Below are 23,534 nucleotides of genomic sequence, written 5' to 3'. Positions count from 1 at the left end.
TGTTCGGGTCGAAAAAAAAAAAAAAACTCAACATTCATTCGGGGGTGAGCAAAATGGAAATTAAGGTCGAATTTTGAGTGAAAATTTTTTCGTGAATACAATACTTCCTTTTTTGTAAAAGGAAGTAAAAAGGGCTACCTACTGGTAAAAACTACTTCAAATGGTTGTTTTACACTTAAAGTTATCTATAAAAATTAAAACATTGAAAATAACTAAACGCGTCGGGTGGAGAAAAAAAATATTGTTTCGGCTCTCCTGAAAAGGACTAATTTTCACGTTTAGCATGATGCCGACGATATATTTGCACAGACTTGCTGGATGCTAAAATTAAGTTTTCGGGTGTTACTTTGTTACTGTAACCCCTATAAGTTTTAATAAAAATCAAACTGTCATAAAGCCAATACAACTTGCAGGATGACCTTGTGATAATCATTATTACTTAAACCTGGATCGTACATTTATTTTAATTTCTGCTTACCTTTTAATGCATACCCAAAGAATTGCTACACATAATATTAAACAGGTATACCTGAGATAAAATCCTTTTCATGCGGTTTAAACAAATTATTATGTACTTAATTACTTACTTGAGTGAGTTTTCTTCATGTCGTCAAATTTTTGTAAAATGTGTCATACATTTGCACAGACCTGATGCTAAAACTAAGTTTTCAGGGGAGTTACATTGTTACTGTGTTCTTTTCCTATAAGTTTTAATAAAAACCAAACTGTCATTAAGTCAGTACAACTTGCGGGATGACCTTCTAGCAATCATTATCACTTAAAACTGGATCGTACATTAATATTTAATTTCTGCTTACATTTTATTACATAACCGAGGAGTGTTGCTACACATAGAGGTATATGTGAGATTTGAATCCTTTTTATATGGTTTAAATTGAAAAAAAACTCAAAAAAGTAGTGAACCCCCTCGAATGTTATATAAGAATTTTCCTGAAATCCTGTAATCATTTCTTCATGATTTTCTTAACTGCATGGCCCGTGAAATTTAATAATTTCAACTTAATTTACAAGTTAAGGAAAGTTAATCCCTCTTTGTTTCTTACCCTGTACAGGAGACAAGTAGGGGTGTCCCAATGGGAGGTCACGGTGACCTTCCAAAAATTTCCATATTCGGCAAATTGTGTCTGACGATTCGGTAAAATCATCATCATTCGGAAAAATTTGGAGTTCTAATCAGCAAAATTTCCATCATTCGGTGAAGTTTGGAGTTCTATTCGGCAAAATTTGGAGTTTCATTCGAAGGAATTGAAATTCAGTGTCCGAAATTGCGATTTCTGTTGTTATTATAAGCAAATACACAAGTAATGTAGTTGTTTTAAGCAAATCCGTTAATAGCATAAATTACAATTCATGGTCATATCTCGTTTCGTCAGATATGAACTTAGCATTTCAGGCATTGCCAAAACAAGCAAAAAGTAATAAAGCAGTTGAAAATAATATTATCAGTTTTTTTTTTTTTTTTACTAAGAAACTAAAAATCGGTGCCAAAACTAAATTTTTAGCTGAAAATAAACAACTTGCTTAAGAAAAAATCCTGAAAATAATATTAATTATTTGTATTACTACGTTTTTTTTTATTCTCTTAATGAAAATGTTCGTAAAATGTTTTGCATTTACAAGAAGTTCATATTTTCCTGATATATAAAAGTATTCGCTATCTAGAACATTTAATTTATTATTAACACTGAATTTAAACTTGGCTAACTCCTCTGTTCTGCTCTAGTACTCGGTATGTTACTAAAATGAATTTCTATGTGATTTATTAAATTTAATTTAAATTTAATTTAAAAACAAAGTATGTAGAAAACAAAAAATACTGGAACGGGATTTGTGCTTTAAAATCAACAACTTATTCGACACAGTGTTGGCGTGCGTTTATTTCGACATATTGTCGGTAATATTAAGTAAAAAAAAAATATTTGTAAAATTTTTTCAACCTGAAGTTAAATGTATATGTTTATTAAAAATGACAATAATAAGTACCCTATTTGCGTTTGAACACTAGGCATTAAATTAGAATTATTCATAACATGTTTCTAACTAGTTTACAAAATTAAATTATTGATACGAGTCAAATACAAAACGTTTAATTTTAATAAAATAATTAATAGAGGCAGCTATGACAACAGTATTTTTTTAAAAATTCATTTTATTTTATCTATAGTGAAAACAAATATGATGAAACTCGTATGATCACATATTTTAAAACCATCTCTGTCAAACATTTTTCTTGGAAGAAATGTATAATGCTATGAATTATATGCACGAATTATTCGTGATATACTCAACAAAACGCTCCATTGCTCATTGATGTATTCTTAGGGGCACATTGAAGTCTAACAGAGTAGGGGAAACCGGGGATAATTGGGGAACTTTTTAAACTTTAATTTTTTAAAGGTTGTAAATAAAGTAGAAACTTTTTCTATTATTGCTTGGATAACCTATATGGTATCAGCAATAAATTCGTATTTTTGTTTTGACACTACTACGCTTTATCTATTATTTATTTATTTATTTATTTTTTTTTTGTGAACCTTCGCAGAGTTCGCACATTTGCCCCGTCATGGGGTAAATTGGCAAGCCGTATGGGGTAAGTTTGCGAATTGAGAAAAACTCATAATTGACACAGAAAATTTCACATAAAGCCTCAAGGATGCTTTAAATAAGCAAGTAAAACTTACCAATGAATGAAAAAAAAGAGAAATTAGTATTATAAGTCAGTGCTTTAAAATTAGGTACGTTACACCATATAAAAGGTTTAACTGATTTTAGAAGTAAATGTTGAAAAATGCAAACATTATTTGAAATTATTTTATTTGCATCCGTTTTTCTTTTTTATGTTTCTTTTAGGTTTAAATTCCATTTTTCTTGGATTCAAAGATTTGTTGTGTGTTTTGAGGACTTTTTGTGATAATTTACGTTTTTCTGCTAAGATTCTTTCTTCCTGAAGAGCCTTTTTGACTGGAGTATTAAAGAGTATTGCTGTAGACCTCTTCCGTTTCCATTCTTTTTTGATCCGACCCTCTCCAGCTTTAGGATAAGGTCAATTATGATCTGGAGTAATGCTCAGAGGCGTTTGTGGGTTTGGCTGAGACATAGAGCTATCTTCAGTAACAACCTCTAAATCTGAATCATTCAATGAAGTAGCAACTGAATCTGCTCTAGGATAGGTACATCCAGTTTTATTTCTTTCCAGATCCAGGAGATTGGGAGCCTGACCGATCAGTGATATAACTTGGCATGATGTCAGTCCTGAAAAATGTTTAAATTGCAGGGAAGCACACCAGTTCTTTTGAAACCATTCCTAATATTTATGGGGCTTGCTTCTTGTGGAAAAGCAGCTGTTACCACCACCACCGTTGGTACGTCGTAAATCGTCATTGGCTTCCCTGGATTATTCATCATCCAAGAATCACAGGTGGAATTAACACATTTTTTTTTTTAATGAGTCATGTAGATTCTTATCAAAAGGCAGTAACTTGGAATGCGGCGGGAAAGAGATTAGTGTTATTATTATTTTTAGTAATGTAGTAGTTTCCTTACAAAAATCAAGCCCTTCTATTGACGTGGGAGTCGTAAATGTCTAGTAAGAGAATCAGAGGTTTTTCTTTGAACATCTAGTGTTTTTAGCAAAATACTTTAAGGAATCTGGAAACATTTCAGCTGTCATCTACCCAGTAGAGAATGCACCATACATGCAGAATTACATCTGTTGGGGTTTTCCCGTTGTTGGTTTTCTATTGTAATTTCGCACTTCCTGAAAAAAGAGCACGTACGTTGGCTATTGTATAGGCATGTATATAAGAAATGATAAGCTCAAGAATAGTGTAACCTATGCAATCATTTCATTAAACTGAGAATTTACAGAATTTAAATTTCAATTAATGCTTTGACTCTAAAAACTTTTCTTGGGGCAAGTATGCGAATTCGCACACTTGCCCCAAGTCGCCGTATTGATATCAAGTCATACTAATCCGAATAAGACGTCATTTGTTGCGTAGAAACATGGGCTATTCAATATGAATAAGTTTTGGTAAATTACTCTGCTATTATATGTTTTATAAGAAAATAACTATGGATGAAAAAAAATACTTAACACTGCGAAAAAACGACTTTCTCTTGTGCAACACGTTTGGTTTGGCAGATTTCACTGAAAATAGACTGAAAGTAGCGAGGCATCTAACGTGGTTACGTGACAGCTCACTCAGAGCTGTCAAACCAAAAACAAGAAAATTATTTAACATTCGCACACTTACCCCTTCGCATACTAGCCCCGGTCTCCCCTACTATTGAACCGAATACGATCATTTATATCCATCAACAGTGCAGCCCGAAATTTCCTTTGCCCTCCCGGAAGGAAATTTCTTGCTACGCTATTGACAGGTATAATTCGATCGAATCGAACACAATCGAGTTGAATCTGCCCCCTAAGGTTAAAACTTGACTATTAATTGTTTGAATCAGAACATTCAAGACGGGTTTTTGGCTGTTGTAAAAAGAGATACTCTTCTATATTTAAAATCAGAAACCATACAGAAGGTGGCAGAACAGTAATCAGAAATTGAATGTCAAATATGGTAATGAATTTTCACACGACTTAAACAGAATTCAGAAACAAGCTGTATTAATTCATTAAAAATTACAGAACTGATTTGCCTTGAAATTAAAAGGAAATGTGTATTTAATGTAATTGAATTCGAGTTTTTGACTCCACAATTCGAATCTTCTTTACCAAGTTGTTTGTTGAGATGTTATTTGTGTTGTTAATGTTACGTGAGTTAGAATTTACAATAGTCACCTAGTTGTTGAAAATGCCTTCTTGCGTTTCGTGAACCTGATATTATGCAGCACAATTATTCTCACACTCCAATTATGTTACAACATTTAAAAATCCTTTTCGTCACTATTGTCGAAGAAATTTACTCAAACACTAATAAATATGGAATCAATTAACTACTTAAAACTGCTCGAACTGGTTAGAAGAAAAATTTGATTCGATTGATATATCCGTACATGATCGACATTAAGACATTGGAATAGTTTCTGCAAATTTACTATTATTTACAGCATACTTATAGCATTTCATAAATTCACACTATTCTCTTTGATTTTAAATTGAGGTTTCATAAATTCACACTATTCTCTTTGATTTTAACTTGAGGGATATTATATACCTTAGAGCAGGAATTAGTAAACGGAGGGAGCAAGTCCAATTATTGGCTTAGGATAAGTTCAGGCTAAAGACCCCAAGTCACGTGACTCATCAACGACGAATGATTGACAGGTTCTGCGTGAGACCAGCGAAAGAAACCTGATTTCTTCCAATGCTACGCATTAAAATCTATCACGTGATCTGGGGGTCTTTCCTTCACGAATGAAAGTCTTCACTCCCTCCATTTTATCTTTTCTCAATCTTTATTAATAATAAAGCTCAAAGAGTCTCTGTCTGGATGTCTGGATCTCTGTGACCCACATAGCGCCTAGATCGTTCGGCCGATTTTTATGAAATTTGGCACAACGTTAGTTTGTAGCATGGGGGTGTGCACTTCGAAGCGATTTTTCGAAAATTCGATGTGGGTCTTCTTCTATTTTAATTTTAAGAACATTTTCCGGAGCAAAATTTTCATAAGATGGACGAATAAATTACGAAATTATCATGACGTGGAATGGGAGAGCGAATGACCATTACCAATTGGCGAGAAATTCAATATACAGGCGAACCGAATGACCTTTTAATTTTCAACTACGGGCAAAGCCGTGCGGGTACCACTAGTGTTATATAAGACAGAAGTGGATACAACTCTGTATACAAGTTAGAGTTAACTGAGTGACTGATACTCATGGCGCTTCAGTATGGCACTTAACGTCAAGCACTTTGAAAAGCAATAGATAATTAAGCAGTAAGTTATCGCCATTAAATCAGGGCTAAGGGAGAATTACATGCAATGTACCTACAGTAGGGTCATTACATCTAGAGACTGCAGTTTCATCCAAACTGTAACCTGGCTGTCGGTATATTGCGTGTAGTTTTGCCTTAGCCCTGGTTTAAGGGCGGTAACCATTGTGCTGAATACCCAAGCTTTCCCTTCAATTTACGAGTTGAACTGCATCAAGACTGTGGACTCTCGCTGGTGTGGCTAAAATAACTTTAGCTATCAGCTTGTTGGCACTCTTGGCGACAATGAGATGACATCTGCCTACAGTTCGGTTATTCTCTATTCCAGATTGATCAGTCCATAACAAGGACGAAACTGCAGTCGCTAGATGTGATGAGAGAGCTGTCGGTATTTTGCATGCTATAACTTGTGTTCAGAAGTATTGAATCAGATGTCACTTTAACAATTATTATATGAGGATTAGAAGAGTCGTTTCAAAATATTCAGTTAACATAGAAGGCAAGGAAATGTACTGAAAAACATTCATAAAAGTTCTTTCCGATATACAGGGTCTGTATAATAAGTAATGAGACTCATTTTTTTCTGTTGCGACTATACCTCTCAAGGTCTCACAAACTGGTTAGGCCGGTAGTGGGGGTTACTGGTGGGACTCACTCCGGTTCGCAGTCGCCTTGGAGTCTTTGTTTGGGCAGCATCGTAGTTATATTGCACCTCTGTTGCAAACGTTGGTTCCAGCTCCAAAATGCAGAGAACATTTGAGCAGCGTTACGAGTTTAAGCTTTGTGTGGAACTTGGTAAATCGGCCTCAGATACTTCAGAGATGTGTAAGCAAGAGTTCGAAGATAATCGTCTGTCAAAGGCGCATGCGTTTCGTTGGCACAAGTGTTTCAAAGATGGCTGGAAAAGCGTCGAGGATGAACCTCAAACAGGTTGTCCGTCAAACAGCAGAACGGACGCAAATGTGGAACGAGTACGTGTTGTGCTAAATTCGGACTGCCGCCGGTTGAGTGTGAGAATGATTGTAGATGAAGTTGGACTTGATAAAATGACAGTTCATAGCATCATCGCTGAAAACTTGAGAAATGCTCCTCCAAGACCTCCTAGTCAATAATGGTATCTCTACGCCTGCAGCCACTATTTTGCTCCAGCAGACTTCTTTCCATTCCCGAAGATGAAAATATCACTAAAAGGGCATCACCGTGGAACTCAGGATGCCGTGAAAACGCTAGTACAAGACTTTTAAAGAACATTCTGGAAGCAGCCTACAAAGCAACCTTCGAAGCTTAGAAGACTCGCTGGGATAAGTGTGCGCTAGGCCAAAGGTCTTATTTTGAAGAATTTAAGGTGTGAGTATCAATTTCTGCAATAAATTCTTAGAACACAGCTCAGTCTCATTACTTTTTATACAGACCCTGTAAATTATTGTTAGAAAATAAAGAAACTGCACTTGATTCAACGAGATGCAGAAAATATAGTATAGAACTTCGAAAAAAAAAAGACCAGATCCATATAATTAATGAGTTATATATTTAGTTCCTTACAGCATCGAACATGGATGCTTGGAGTAAAGGTTGCCGAGTAATGTATTTTTTAAAAGTATTTATCAAGGAGCGAAAAAAATTGCGAATGATTCTTTTGCTGAATGAATGTTTCCATTCACTTTCCAAGCTCTGAAGAATAATAACTCTAAATAATATTTTATTTGCATTAAAATAATAATCATAATGCAAATAATTCAAATTCGATTCAACGTACTTTATATACTCATTAGTTAGTAAAAAAAGTTTTTCAGTGTATTTTTTTCAAATAAGGAGAAAAAAGGAAATTTAAATAGTCAATTTATTTCTCCAATACTTTTGGTATTTCTTGTGACTACTCATTAAGGACCCTGAGCGTAGTTTAAAAAAAAAAAAGTTTTTATGAAAGTAAACATTTTTGTTATCATTTGATTGTTGCTACTGGTACGTTTATGGATAGTGCGATCTCATAGGGATTAAATAACGTGAAAAGTGTTGAGAAAACTCTTAATTAAATTTACTGTTTTCACCGACTATTCAGGAGGATAAAGGTCGGTTTTCTGAAGAAAGTGTCTGAATGTATGACATTTGAAACTGTGGTTAATTCAGTGTTTAATGCCTTCTCGTTGAATGCGAGAATTGTACTTTCTATGGTCATGAAGTAAAAGGAGCCATTATTGCACAGAAAAAATACAGCTTGACGTTCCATGATGGAAGCAGTATAATTCAAGGTTTGCATGAAATGGTGAGACTGGTGCGATTACATGCAGGGACACCCCAATTGGAGTCATGGTAGGTCACAGTGACCTCCCTAAAATTTTCTTATTCGACTAATTTTGGCTCACGATTCGGGCGATTTGGAGACAGCATTTTAAAATCGCCATTTTTAAAACTCCAAAAAAGTACTTTCGGAGCGTCTCTGACCACATCAACAAGTTCAGTTATTGATCACCATGAATACGGCTAGATGACTGCAGGTTATTCTTTTACGTTTAACACATTGACTGCTAGGGACGGGATAACTCGTCCTCCAGAATTATGCTGTATGCGCTAGGGACGAGATAACTCGTCCTCCAGAATTATGCTGTATGCGCTAGGGACGAGATAACTCGTCCTCCAGCCAGAACGTTGCTATATTTTTTCAACGGATTCCATTGGCTTTCCTGGCTGTTCTGCCGCGCATAGACGAACATTTAGATAAGGTTCAAAAAGAGAACACAAGATGTTGTCACTACTGCCTTTGCTGTGAAAACATTTTCTGATGCAAGCAGGCGTGCGCGCGATCAAATGAGATAGCGCGCGAGTGTTTTGTGCTGTAGTCTGAAAGTAAATAAAAACTTAAAATGAGCAAACGTAAGAATATGTCTTACATATATAAGTATATGTAAGAAAATGCGTCGTCTGCCATTCTCTGAACATTCGAAAAGAATCGCGTTATCAATGCAAAACATGTGCGCCCAAACCTACCTTATGTGTTGTCCCTTGCTTTGAAAAATATCACAGCGTGGAAAATTTCTTTAAAAAAATAATATAGAATTTGTTTTCCATGCTGTATTATTCATGAAAAGGTCCAATAAAACTGTTTTCCTACAAATTGGTTCAAATAATTAGCTTAGCGCAGGGAGTCCATATATAGGCTGTCGACGACGCAGTCAATGTGTTAAATAGATCAATGAGACCCACACCTAATTTTTTAAATTACAGAGAAATTCATTTTAGTATCTATTGTTGACTTTTACATTTAAACAAATGTATCAATTCGCAAAGACTATTGAATGTTTTTTGTTTGAAAAGTGAAATAATGCCTTTACACGTATGCAGAGAAAAAAAAAGTGAAATAAAATTGCACTAAAAATACTGAACGCTTATTTTAAGCAAAGTTATACATGAAATTATATGCGTTTGAAATAAAGTAGTTGAACGTTTCAGAAAGTAAAATATGAGGAGTTCATTTCACAGATACATCAGTAGTCCAAATAAAATTTAAACAACACAAGAAATCCTGTAAATGCCGTTGTAGCACAACTTTTATAATGCCCTGGTAAATTTTTTTAAAAAATTACTACTTAAATGGGACATTTTATGGTACTCATTTCCAGTATTATGCTATGTCATTTCTCTCTTTTCTTCTTCTGTCACATGTTGGCAGGAAATGATACATAAAGAGTTTCATAAAACTTTTTCTAAAGTGTTCAACACGAAGATTAACACTGATAAATTATGACAAATGTTTTGTAACGTCACTTCTTAGTGGTATTTTAAACGTGTATAGTTTCATTTCATGTGATAATTTTTTTTTCGTGATAGTGAGCTTTTCAAATGACTGAACTTGATTCTTGGGGACACCGTAAAAATTCGGGAATATCACATTGCAACTCAGTGCCTCTTTGATCATCCATTCTTTGCTGTAATCTATTCCAAACTGCATTGATATCTGAAATTTAAAATACAACATGAAATGAGGGTAATATAGTATGTTGGTAAATAAATATGGCACGATACTAAAATTTATTTTTCTTTTTTTGCAAATCCGTCATTTTAATTTACTTACAGTCGTTACTGTATTGATTACTCATAGCAAAGACAGTGCTGGAGTTTTTCTCAAAGCGTAAAAACCCTCCTTGACATATTTTTAGAGGATTGAACGCATGAAAACAGTTAAAGACCACAATAATGACCAATTCCATAAAATACTAACTTTCTAAGGAAAAGATGGAAGATGACAGGTAAAGTGCTAGTCCACGGAAATGCCATCAATTTGTCCCTCACGTAACAGCTAATATATTTCAATAAAAAATTATAATTTTAAAAGATAATGAACAACTTCTTTGCTTGGCGATAAGGGGCTTTTCAGATGACTAAAAATTGGTCAAACAAACGGTTTCTCATTCATTACATTTCTAAAAACTAGACCTTTAGCTGAACCGTTTAAACAAAAAAAGAATTGAATCGGTGGAAAACTGGCGAAGTTATGACACTTTTTGTGGGAGCCACGCCTCTTTTTTTTTACTAAAAAATGCATATAAAATTGCATATAATATTTTAATTTTTAATACTAATAGCATTTCAAGTGAAGCATAAGACCTTATTTGTTTTGAATTTGTATTAAAAATAAAATTGTTTATTCAATATTGAAATTTGCAATAGTAAAACAGAAAATGTTGAGTTTCTCAAAACCTAGTTTTGGACATAATTAAAAATTTAAACTGTTCCTTGAAAACGAATTATTTAAATTTGCTGAAAATTTTATGGCAAGTATTTAAGTGGATTGTTAACATTTTGTTGTGAAAGATTGTTCTGTATAGGTAGTTTTGTGGAGTATATTTGCTATATTTTATTGAAATCTGAACATATTTTACCGAAAATGTCTAGTTTTTGGCTTTTTTTTCCCATTATTTATCTTTACCATAAAATTTTCAAAAAGTAATTCCAACATTCTATTGTCGGTTGTTTTACGTATCATATTTAGCTAGTAGCATTTTATAATTTTGATGAAATTTCATTCGCAAGGAGACAAAATAATGACAAAATAATATGACAAAAACATTACAAAATCAAAATTGAAATTAAAAAAGATTAAATTTTAAAATAATTCTATCAAATTTTATATTTGAGTTGGTATTAGCATCATGTAACTATACTGAAAATTTTAAAGAAATTCATTGAAAATTACTTTAAAAAAATTGAAACCCCCGTATCATCTTAAGAAATCACTCATGCTTCTGTGATTTCGTAAGCAATAAAAAGTTCTGAAGTTCCGTTTCAAATTATTAATTTTAATGAAATATATTTGATGTCACGTACTGGCCAAAAAGTACGCTTTTCCGTGGAATGGCCCCAAAAGCAAAGATTTTAAGATTTTTACTGTTTTGATTTTTCAACATTAGAATTTTGAATTTAGAAAAATAAAAAATGTTCAAATTCAATATAATAAAAATTCAATTGCTTATATATATATATATATATATATATATATATATATATATATATATATATATATATATATATATATATATATATATATATATATATATATATATATATATATATATATATATATATATATATATATATATATATATTTCCCCTATTTTCTACAATGCTAAATCCATTTTATCCTGAATTTATTTTCACATTTTTTTCAATCATGTTTTTCGGGGCAACAACCGTACTCTTATGAGCTCTAGATATAAAAAACTTTTGACATTGTAAGAATAAAAAAAAAAAAAAAAAACAATTCTGTACGTAACACTGAGTGGTTAATAATACTCAAAATAGTATACCTTTTTTACAAGATAAGAAAGATCTTCTTGTAGTTGAATTACCATCATCACTAATTGCGTTCAATTTGTTATTACTACTGCCGTAATTTGTAGAATTGGCTTTCTTTGGATGTATTCGATGCCTGTCTCGACTTTTACTTCGAAAGCGAGTTCCGGATGGACTTTTGGAACCTTCTACATTATTGCACGGAAGAGGCTTTCCCAATTTTTCTGCAGTCAAACACTCCACGAATAAATCAGATTTTAAGAATCTCTGATAACAATCAAATTTCATGAGTGTGAAAACCTGAAACGAAAAAATAAACCTTAGGTTGAAAAAATGTATGAATTAAAGAGGAAAAAAGAGAATAGATTCAAGATTCTCCGTTCATAATCGCAAAACATTGTAGATCGTGTTGTAACTTGAAAATAATATTTTGCGAATTAGTGTCTTAGAAAATTATTCTTCTGTTTTTCAGACAATAATTCACACTGTTAAAAAAAAAAAAAAAAAAAAAAAAAAAAAAAAAAAAAAAAAACCCGAAACGTTCCTGTAAAATGATGGGCAGTTGATAAGCCTAGTTTTTGCCAATAACACATCTGGCAGAAACCAGGAAGTTTTTCCGCTGAAAGATTCCTTCTTGTAACCATCTTGAAATTAACCTGGAATCTTTCTGAAAAATCCAGAACTTATCCCAATCAAAACCAATCATGTTTCTGGAATAATCCAGGAACTTTCAGTGAAAACTTGAAGATGTATATAGTAATAGCTAGGAACTTCCTGATTTATAAAGATAGCTCCTAAAGCAAACATGACGGAAGTTAAGACGGAGGCAATTCCTTTGAAGCTAGAATATCCAACGACCGCATTTCGCCCTTGATTGGGGTTCAGTCAATCCGGAGAGGCCATGACTAAGCTGAAGGAGAAAACCTAATAAAGAAGCCTAGCATAGTTTTACACTGTAGGATAAAAATGTTTTTTACTACAGCGTAAAATCGGCATTCATGGAGTTTGTAGCGATCCAGGAAACGTTTTTGCCAAAAAAAAAACTTGTTTTTTACAGAAAACTGGTGTAAACCCTTGAAATCCCGGCTTTAAAGTTTATAAAAATTTAATATTTTTAAAAATTGAATGCAGTCATATCATCTTTATGTCATAACGCACTAATTTTAATAACTAAAACCTGATAAGAAAAAAAACTACAAAAATAAAAAGCAAAAAAAAAAAAATAAATAAATAAATAAATAAATAAAAAACAAAACAAATGTCATTACTTTTAGGAATCTCGAAGGCTTAATAAAGCACGCATATATTATATTTATTTCTTTTCTTTGCCTTGTTAAAACGTAAATGAGCTGCTAACATATGAAATTATTATCATCTGCGATACATTATTTATAATACAAAACTACATTCCAAACTTTAAAAACTGCAATTTTATGCACATCAATTCCTCTTTTTAAAAATCCCGTTATTTTGAATATACTTAAGAATAGTTTTTATCGTGGTAAGAAGATTCCTTTGAGAAAAGAAATAAATTTTATTCTAGGAATAAGAATTTATTTTTGAGGAGAATGTTTCTCAGATCTTTTCTTTGATTAAAGTGACTTCAAAGACTTTCCATTCTATACTGCTAAAGATTTTTAAATCTCTTATTTACTCTTTTTTTTTTCTTTTAATAAACCTCAAAACAAGACGAATAGGAGGAAAAAATAAAGATGAAGAGTCGAGATTCAGAAAGTATGCGACGTTTCAGTTTTAGCATTTTCTTTCAAAATCTGCGATCAACCGATAGGTTATCAGATTTGAACAAACAAACTTACTGAAGTTATTGAAAGTTAGAAATCAAAATGATTACTTTTTTTTCACGTTACATAACGGAATTTTTCCTAAGCGGGGTATTTGTTCGGAAACTATAGAACAGTGTTTCAGTGTACTGTAAATAAATTATATATTTAGTACGTTATACTAAACCCCAGTTATACTAAAAAAGTGAAAGTATTAAATTATATTTTTCAGTGCAAATAAATTATAAAGAGCTTAATAATAAAAAAATAATGTTTTAAAGTTATAATTAGTACAGAGTTTAAATGCGCAAAATTCATATGGATAGTGAAAATTCGTTGTATTAGGAATTTTAACTTTCAAACCCATATTTTTACTTAATAGTTGTTAAAAAGAGAGAGAGAAAGAGAAAAAAAAAACAGAAAAAGAGAGAGAGTTTCGAGAATATCAATTCAAAAGAAAAGCGAATGCTAATCAGATTATTACATTCGAAAGTTTCTACAGACTATACTGATTCTCACATTAGAGTAGTAGTTCTCAGATTTTAAGCAAAAAAGTGTAAATTAAGTAAATATTACCTAATTCTACCAAAACACCTTTAAAAAAACGCCAAATTAACTATTCATTTTTGATAAACCGAATTCAAACACAGGAACTTAAAAAATCACATTTTGTAAAATATTGAATCATAGACGCTTTGTAAGAAAGTGGCACCTGTTTTCCTCCATTACCCAACAATATTTTTACTCTCTTTTTCAATAAGATTGGCTGCTCCATGTAAGGCTTGCCCCCTTCGTTTTCTATGTAGTATAGCAGACGATTTAGCATTTGCTAAATCGTGATTTCACATCAGAGAACTTAACTGATGATAGAGCATTATTAAAAAGTTTATCGACATGCAAAAGTGAAGAAACAGTTATTACAAAGCAGTTGTCAGAATTTCCCGATCTTATTTCATAGTAAATTAGTAAATTTTGTTTTTTCGTAGTTCACTGAAGTTTACTTGTCTAAAAAAGTTGCTAATTGTTTTATAAATTTTGATTTATGTAGTTGACCAATTGTTGTTGTTGTCGTGTCTAATGACGTGCAGAGTGCGAAAGGTTTAGATGCCTCCAAAAGTCTTGATAACAAGAGTTGACCAATTAAAAAGAAAATAAAGAAAAATGTCGCTGTGTACCGTCATTATTTCCTGTAATTTGGTAACCATAGAAAAGTAGACTGTTGCTTAATAAGACAATGATAAGTTTGATTAGGACTCCGGTGTCCCTATTAAGACAATGAAGGATCGGATGGAAGATGTGATTCTATGTTGCAACATATGTGCATGAACTGTTTGCAGGAGTGACTAAAAACAGAATAATGAATTATAAATGCCTCAAAAATGACGAAGATCTTTCTCCTTTCCATTCAATTCAAAATGTAATTTTTGATTATGTTTTAGAGTTTACCTAATGTTCAGTTAAACTTAAATTTTCAGATCGAATGATTTTTTTTCTGAATTTAAATGAGTTATTGATGAATGTACAAAACATGAAGTCAATTGAATTATAAATGAGCGAGATATTAGGCCATAACTCTTGGATTGGCTTTATTTGGTGCTTCTTTATTTTTACCTTAGTATATTTATTATTGTGTTGAAAATATTGTATATAAAAATACTTGTTAAATGTTTACAGAGACGTAAACATTTTATACATTTATTTGCATTAAACGCTGAAATACTTACGAAGAAATACGTATCAGGGGGTCTCAATAAAATTATGAATTATCGTTGAAAATATGTAACTTTCATTTGATCAACAGAAGTTTTCATTATCGGTATATGAAAATTGTAAAAAGAGCAAGGACTTCCAGAAAAATTGTTCGTCTTTGTGAGATTAATGAAATGCGTGTGAAATTTTTCTAAAATAAAAAATATATACAAATTAATAAGCAAATGCTTTTTGTGTAGTAAGAAAATATAAATGTGTGTGCAAATGAAGTGAAATAACTACCAATGTAGTTATGTTGTGTTGAACATATCATAAATACATTTGATAAAGTTATTTTTGATTACTTTAGATTAGAAGATACAACAATCTTCTGTAACTCTTGAAAAACGCGTAAATACTCACACTTCTTTTTCAACATTTCTCATGAACGATGATCACTTCATCTGTTTGTTTAATGATGTTCCTGTGTAAGACCGTGTGATCATTTTTTGTAAAGGCATGCACTGATACTTAAAATCTACTTTGAGGTAAAACGTAACCAAGACCGACGAAACCCTTTTCTTTCGTTTCTAGATGCCAATGAAATTTCGTTTAATTTTTATAAAAGTATTGCATTTGCTTCAGTTTTAATTTGAGGTTTTATTTAGTGAAGTTTCGAAACTCGGAAAAGTTTGAATTTTAGGCAAATCATCCGCAATAAGGAAATAACTTTATATACAAGGTCTGATGTCAAGAAAGTTGATAAGGATCTCAATGCATTTCAATAAATAGTTGTTTTCAACACATTTATTCATAATACGCGACCAACTGTATGCATTTAAATAAGATCGTAAAACAGGTTTCTCACGCGACCATATTTGACCAGAAAAACCGTATGAAACATTATGTGTCCAACAACGCCTCTCTGTTAACAACACCCTCGAATTTAAAATTTTTATTTTATTGCTTAGAAATATTTTAGTATGTAATATAGTACGTTTTATTTTGAATTTTAGTGTACGCTACTTTACTTTGTGATTCAGTGCAGTTTAACGATTGATCATTGTGCACTTTTGGTAGTTGTTATATTTACTAGGGATGCAGAAAAGGGGGTGGAGCCATGGCACGAATTGAGCCACTGAAATTTTTAGACGGCAATTTTAGTGGATTTTAAATAGCATTTTGGGGGTCTTGATCTTGGGTAACAGGATGTGTCATTGCTCTTGGGGGGAATTGGGCAACCCTCTATTTACATTTTTATTTTCTTATTACTTTATTTTCCTGTGCAAATTGTTAATTTTCTGCGCATATTTTGCTTTTGCATAAAAAGTATTTTTTTAAATTTTTCTTAGTTTTTTGATCGATAATGTTCTTGAAATTGAATGAATTCCAGACAAATATATTTGAGCGTAAATTCATTCATGGCACTATTAAAATTTTCAAGTTGGAAATAAGTAATTTTGAACCCGATTCTGAAATTTTAAAGAGTTGTTTCCCCAGGATTTCAAGAAATTAAAACGGTCCATATTATTAAGTAGAATATGTACATAAAATGATGCATACTTTTAAAAAATACTGATGATATATGAGCATTTTATGAGAAATTACCTTTAAAATGATTAATAACTTTTGACAGTTAGAGAGAAAATTTAAATTGGAATATTCTTGGTGCCTTTTGAGAACAAGATTTAGTTCCAGAATTTTGAGTTATTTAAAAACTGAATAGCGTACTTGCTAATCGGCCGTCTACTATTATGCGGCCGTCTACAATGTTACAAAAAAGGGAATAACGTTATGAATGAGTTATATAAATATTTATGAATTCATGTATCTTGTATAATTTAATTATTTTACTTCTCTTTCTGCTCGATGGAAAAGATCACTTGGTGGATTGGACAAGTTGCTAAGTACATACTGCCGAGTCTTGCTGTTGATATTAACTGCTTCGGGAGCCCCTGGACGTAGGTGAAGGTCGTAAATATCTTTGGCTAATCTGATCATCTGTGGGAGAAAAATATTTCTATGAAAAAAATTAGAATTCGTAAAAAAATATCTGAGAACCAAAACTTAATGAGAAAATGTTTTTTTTTTTAATCTTCCTTAATTTTCATCAGAAAAAGCCTTACTTCTTTTTTTTTACTAGAAATTCAACATTTTGGTTGAACAGATTTTTTTTGCGTGTATTATCATGTTTAAATTTATTTTAAGAAACTCCCCTAAACAATAATCAGGAAAAAAAAAAAGGAAGAAAAGAAAAGAAAAAAACACATTTCATAGGAGTTGCTCCTACGATGTTTGATTATCTGAAATAATTCAACATGTCTCTTTTGCACGCAGGGCGCATGCATAAAACCTGAACAAGGGAGTTTTTGTTGCTGGTTATTATGTGAACGCCTAGGAAATAAAATGTTAGCTGCATAATTCGTATTTACTTTTCCTTGTTTTTAAAATAAATAAACAAGGAGATTTGGGTCAAAATGTTTTGTTCATTACAGGTGCTGATTAATTTCTTAATGTGTTCCGTAAACTCGAAAATTCAAAACATTTCAAACCTGAACTGAATCTTATGGAGAGCAAACCTTCTAATTAAAATCTCAAAGTATTATTAAAAAAATTCGATTGGTTAAAACTTTGATGAATTAATTAGGAATATTGCTCGTTAGCCTCTCTATATCAATAGCATAGTTTTTCCTTTTACGAGCTAGAATCTTTAAAAAAAATTAAAAAAAAAAAGAAAGCTGAACAAAAGAGTTAATTCTATTTGACGACCTGAATTATATTCTTAGTTGTTAATAAATCTCCAAAAAGGCTTGCAAAAGATGTGTTTGTTTCTTTCATGTATTAAAAGATACCGAGTTTCTGAAAAACTTAAGCATCTTTAATTTCGGCGATAGAAATTTAACACCCATCTAAATTTTGTCTTCACAACATCTTGAAATGATGAGTTGATAGAGATAATATAGCTAAAATAACGAATTTGAAATCAAAATTAACTCTTATACGCAAATATCCATAAATTTTATCTCTCACAGACAAACCAGAGGCACAAAAAGTAGGGTAATATTCTCTTCTAAGAGACCTTACGAAGAATTAACATGCTTGGGTATTTTTCCAGTTCACAGGCAAGTCAATAGTGATATCTTTTGCATAAATAATAGTTTAATAAGAGTTTTTTTATTTGCAAAAATACCTTTTAATTTACTTATCAAAGTTTACTTTTGTTCTAAATTTTGAAGCTCTGATGAAGATGACAAATTTGTCGTTTAACAGAAAACTGGTGATGTCATTAACTGTCAACAAGCTTAAAACTAAGTGACACTTGAATTAAGAGCTACGCGTTCGTAAACAATGACATAATAAATTTTAATTCAGAGGCTGTAGGATACCTATTTCGTTAACTAATGTTTGAAGCAGCTGCATTAAGTATCAAAGGAAGCAATTATTGTTGCGAGAATAAAGCTATTTAAACTGAGTCATCTTCAACCGTTGGGAAAAACATTCTCTCTATGCAGCAATTATGCTTAACAAATGTAGCACAGACAAGGATAAATAGCCTTTATTAATAAGTTTGAAAAGTCTCACATTTTGCTGTGAAAATTTAACGCTGTCTCAGCTAAATGCACTCAAAGGGGAATGTGCAGTTTAGAATCATGATTTTTATGGTTTAACCATGGCATTTATTAGTATTTATTGTTTAATTACTATGTGCAATTTTAAATTATTTTGATGGTCAAGCAAATTCAAAAATCTTTTTGTATTCATCTAGACAAAAAAAAAATTAAAATTATATGTTTGGCATTTTTGAACATTAATATACTTTTTTGTATCAGTTTATGTATCAGCGAATTTTGCACTCTCAGTGCTTACTGACTTTGTGGATTCGAAACCTTTTTTCTCAACCCAAGTTTTAAATAACTCGAGATCACCTAATTGAAGATTTGTAGCATACTCAAAACAGAAATAAATTAAATTTAAGAAAATAATTTATGATATATTTATTCATTTTAAGATCTGTCAGAAAAGAAAAAAAATGTTTGCGTGCGGAGTAGAAGCTATGGTCTGCAAAGAAAAAAACATTGCTGAAAATAATTAGCAACAAAATAAATTTGCGCATAGTTGGGTGCATCGTTTGCACTGACGCAATTAACTTTCCTACTTCTTCACGCACTGCCAAATGATGATTATCATGCATGAGTTGATAGAGGCTTGAAATTTTAAACAATGTCATTCTTTTCAGAATTTCAAATTACTATCTGCTTATTTATGAGTAATAATACCTATAGTTAGATCTTTGCTCTCTTTTCTTTTTGGCACAGGAGTTTTTTCTCACTCATGTCTATTTTGCCGTGCTAAGTACAGAATCGTATCTCACTTTTTATGAAAATTCAGTTCTTGTCCCTAGATGGTTCTTTATGGCATAATTTACCTACTATATGCAATGTTTTATATTCATTTGAGAATGGGATTTTTTTAATTCTAAAAAAGCGGAATCAGAATCAAACAATGGAGGCGTAAAATTTTAAAAGAGAGCTTCTTTTTTTCTTCATGAAACATTATGACTCTTAAAATACCTTATTTCAGTATTTTTTGGATTTTTTTGTTAACCTAAATTGCTTATTCAAATGAAAAGTTAAACATGGTACTTAGATAAACCCAAATTTGTTAAGGCAAAAAAATGTACAACTTTTCATGTAATGACATCGAGGCTATACGAAAAAGAGAGTGGACCAGTCTTTCACATATTGTGCTCTTTAGTTTATATTTGCGAAAGTCGTTTCGTTCTTTGCATGTATAGTATTACACTTTCAGTTACATTTTTCACAATGATTCAGCAATGATAAATTAATAAAACCTCTTCAGATTATACAAGCTGTTCCATCAAGATGACATACACAAGGCAACCATAAAAAGACATCAAAAGAGCAAAGAAGTTATTCCCAGGTTGTATATTTTTTCTCATAACAACGAATGGAACTTCTGACATTACACCCGTTTCACCAAAAATAAGCTTTCTTTGAAACAGAAACAACATTATAGTAAAATGTCATTACGGCGAATACCAGTACAACGAAGTAGTCGTTTCAGAGAAATAAATGTTCCCTATTAATTGCTGTTACATCTTTGAATTTCATTGCAGAGAAATTTCCGTTGCAACGAAAAAAATTTGAGGGTCCTTTATAGTCGTTGTAACGGACTTCAACTATACTTGAATAACTATTCCACTGCGAGCTTTATGTAACCGCACATCAAGTAATAATACACATTAAAATAGCTCATTTTCCTGAACAATGAATTGAAAATAAATAAGTTACATCATATACAAGTTTGTTCTTTCTTATGTATGATGTAAAATAAGAAGGGGGAAATAGTTTTACTATGTACATGAATACAAATTTGTTATTTGTTACGGTATATCCATATTTAAAGTGTCTTACCTGATACCTGTCTGTCAATTTACTGTACTGCTTGCACGCAATCCAAAACATAATGTTTTCGCCACTAAATTCTCGTTTTAGAAATTCCTAATAAGACAAAGCACAGTATTATTTGCATCAAGTTGCATATTTCAATTTCTATTGTAGCACTAAAATATGTTTTCCACATTTTCAGCTAAATTAACTCAACTAATGATGGGGAAAAAAAGAAAGACCAACATCTGCCCCCCCCCCCTAGAATTTTGGTAGGATGGAAACAAACTATCCCCCTTTGGTAATTTTTGATATTAGACTGCTATTACGCTTAGATTAGGCAACATAACTAAGAGTTCCTCGTGTTTCCAAATAACTGCAAAGGTGATATTATTGCATGAAAATGAAATAAAAAAATTTTTTTTTAAAGTTTTGTGATCTTACCTTTTCCCCAACAGCAGGTGTACAGTTGCGAAGTGAAAGGTTTCAACTAGTTTTTTTGTCATGTGGAAGGCTTTTAAAAGCATTTTTTATGAGTTTCACCTTCCAACTAGTTTTGCTTGTCATGTGGAAGGCGCATTTTTTTATGAGTTTCACCTTCCCAGCTATTTTTGTATGCATTTCAGGTGTTTAAATTTGTCCCATGAAAGATGTACTCTATGGTAAATGGACACAACTGAGTTTCTTCTTCTTCCTATTCTTTTGGAAGATTAAATTTTGTAGTAAATTACACTGTTGAGTGTGTTTTTCATAAATTTAACGTGTAGTTAAACGTTTTGTACGATTTCTCTTTTTAAATGATTTCAGGTAACATTTGGAGAGTTCAGTGAATCGCATGTCATCTACGGATTATGGATTGAGAACTGGTGGTGTACATCTTTTGAAACTTTTAAACTTATTACGTATAGTGCAATCGTCTACCTACATCAAAATCATAGAGAAATAAATGGGATGTTTTCATCGATCCCCTAGTCTCTGGGGTAAAAGGAAACACGCTGAGGTAAAAACACAAACATGAGTTCATTAATAGTCATAAAACCAAATTCTTCAGACTTAGTTACTCTCACAGATGGAGTGCATGGACAATGCACAAAAATTTATTTCTCAATTCATCCAAACGAAAGGAGAGCATCTAAAGCTGAAACACTGAAATTGTGTTTCCCTTTCCCCCAACTGACTCTACTAACTATTGCTTATTTTTTGCAAAATAACTGGCGCCATATATTGGTAGCTGACTATATGATACACTCACTCAATTTCATAGAAAATTTTATGTATCACATCATAAAATCTATGACTTTTTATCATGGATCAATTTCTGCTTCATTCAAATAAAAATTACAGTTTACAATTCCAAGTTAGAACTGGACACGTATAAAATTAAGTTAGACTTAGCCACTTTCCAATTTTATTAATAACAACATTCAAAGAATATGTGTGCGAATGACTACTCACTTCAAGGTGAGAGACAAGAACAGAAGATAAAAAATACAGGGTGAGTTTGATCGAATCTGCCATACGAAAGGGGGTGATAGAATAGCTTAAGTGGAGCATAGAACCACCCATTATCGTGTCCAATCCTTAACCGTAACCGAGTTATGGTAGATATAAGAAAAATGAGTAAAAAAAAATCTGAGAAAACGATCGATTTCTGAGATTCCTGTAGAACCCACACACGAAATAAGTACATACTGTATAACGAATAAATACCTTTGTGCTGAAAATTCAAAAAATCAGTAATCCAACGTCAGAAAGCACAAATATTGCAAAATATTGCAGACACGTGTTTCGGTGTTACAAGGAACACCTTTTTCAATGCAAAGAAATGTGAGCTTCTGGATGAAAAGTCATCCGAGAAAAGATGGTTTTCTCGGATGACTTTTCATCCAGAAGCTCACATTTCTTTGCATTGAAAAAGGTGTTCCTTGTAACACCGAAACACGTGTCTGCAATATTTTGCAATATTTGTGCTTTCTGACGTTGGATTACTGATTTTTTGAAGTACATACTGTATTTGAAAAGAACAGACTAAATCCTACAAAATGCCACTTTTCCCATCAAGATAGTCGCATTTTACAGCGAGCTACAAGCTGTGAAACATTAGACACACTCAGAATTGAAATAGTGTCAAAGTTTTAAATCAACATTTTCAAAAATAACCATATGAGCTATAATCAAGGAAATGAATCAAAAACTGACCCATTTTACTAGCTTTCAGATGATACAACAACAAATCGTATTGGGCTTCAAGTTCAGCAGAAATTCTGGCTTTTGTTTGAAACAGTGTAAAAATCTGCAGTCGTTGAAAAAGGAAAACCAGCGAAGAGTCGCACTTTTCTGTTTTAAATTTTCTTTTTCACGTAAGTATGTTGCTTTCTTTGTTTAAGAAAATGATACTTTTATATCAAAATAATAGTTTTAACATTATATTAAGTAAAAAACACAAGAGATAACAATAAGTAGAAATAAAAGAAGCATTACTTTCCCGTTCTTTTCACAAAGGAAAAATCAGTAATAAAACAGTTACACTAACATCAATGAGTACATTTAAACAATCTTCAAAATTTACGATAGATGCTGAAATCAGTCGCCGCCACACCTGACACATGCCCTTGCCTTTTTGCGAACGGAAACAGCCGTTGCTCTAAGTGAAATTTCATTTCTTAGTTTCACTCCTGTTCCATCAAGCCGATTCCTGAAACTGGCTACTTCTGCTTTGTAAACTTCTTGTTTTAAGAATCCCTAAACAAAGAAGTTCACTGGAATCAAGTCAGGTGATCTAGGTGGCCAAGGAATGAAGACCGCACTATCAACCAATTGGGAATACTGTTCAGTCCGAAAATCCCGAATGGCATTTGAAGAATGTGTAGGGTCTACATCGTGGTGGTAAATGATTTCCGCTCTCTCTGAAACAGGAATAGTATCATGTAAGACAGGTAAATGATGTTCAAT

General features: G+C 32.1%; 2 protein-coding genes across 2 annotated transcripts in view; one reads left to right on the top strand and one right to left on the bottom strand.

Annotated features, from left to right (window-relative positions):
• Positions 1-6,660: 6,660 nt before the first annotated feature.
• LOC129218927 (protein GVQW3-like) lies at positions 6,661-7,029 on the top strand. Its single transcript, XM_054853248.1, has one exon. The coding sequence runs from the start codon at positions 6,661-6,663 to the stop codon at positions 7,027-7,029; it is 369 nt and encodes a 122-aa protein (XP_054709223.1).
• A 2,269-nt stretch (positions 7,030-9,298) lies between these two features.
• LOC129218238 (regulator of G-protein signaling 1-like) overlaps positions 9,299-23,534 on the bottom strand; it is a 105,660-nt gene continuing 91,424 nt past the window's right edge. Inside the window, exons 4-7 of the mRNA XM_054852463.1 lie at positions 20,610-20,696; positions 17,029-17,175; positions 11,719-12,004; positions 9,299-9,869 (exon numbers count right to left, since the gene is read on the bottom strand). Of these exons, the coding sequence (XP_054708438.1) occupies positions 9,751-9,869; positions 11,719-12,004; positions 17,029-17,175; positions 20,610-20,696 (639 nt within the window). The 3' untranslated portion in view covers positions 9,299-9,750. The remainder of the gene's footprint in view (positions 9,870-11,718; positions 12,005-17,028; positions 17,176-20,609; positions 20,697-23,534) is intronic.

Source organism: Uloborus diversus, chromosome 3, assembly GCF_026930045.1.
Source record: "Uloborus diversus isolate 005 chromosome 3, Udiv.v.3.1, whole genome shotgun sequence".
Classification (NCBI taxonomy): Eukaryota; Metazoa; Arthropoda; class Arachnida; order Araneae; family Uloboridae; genus Uloborus; species Uloborus diversus.
This window is presented reverse-complemented; position numbering and strand designations above follow the sequence as displayed.

What these genes read in the sequence shown, in the direction of transcription:
- LOC129218927 (XM_054853248.1), top strand. Translation starts at nt 6,661, where the DNA reads ATGCAGAGAACATTTGAGCAGCGTTACGAGTTTAAGCTTTGTGTGGAA.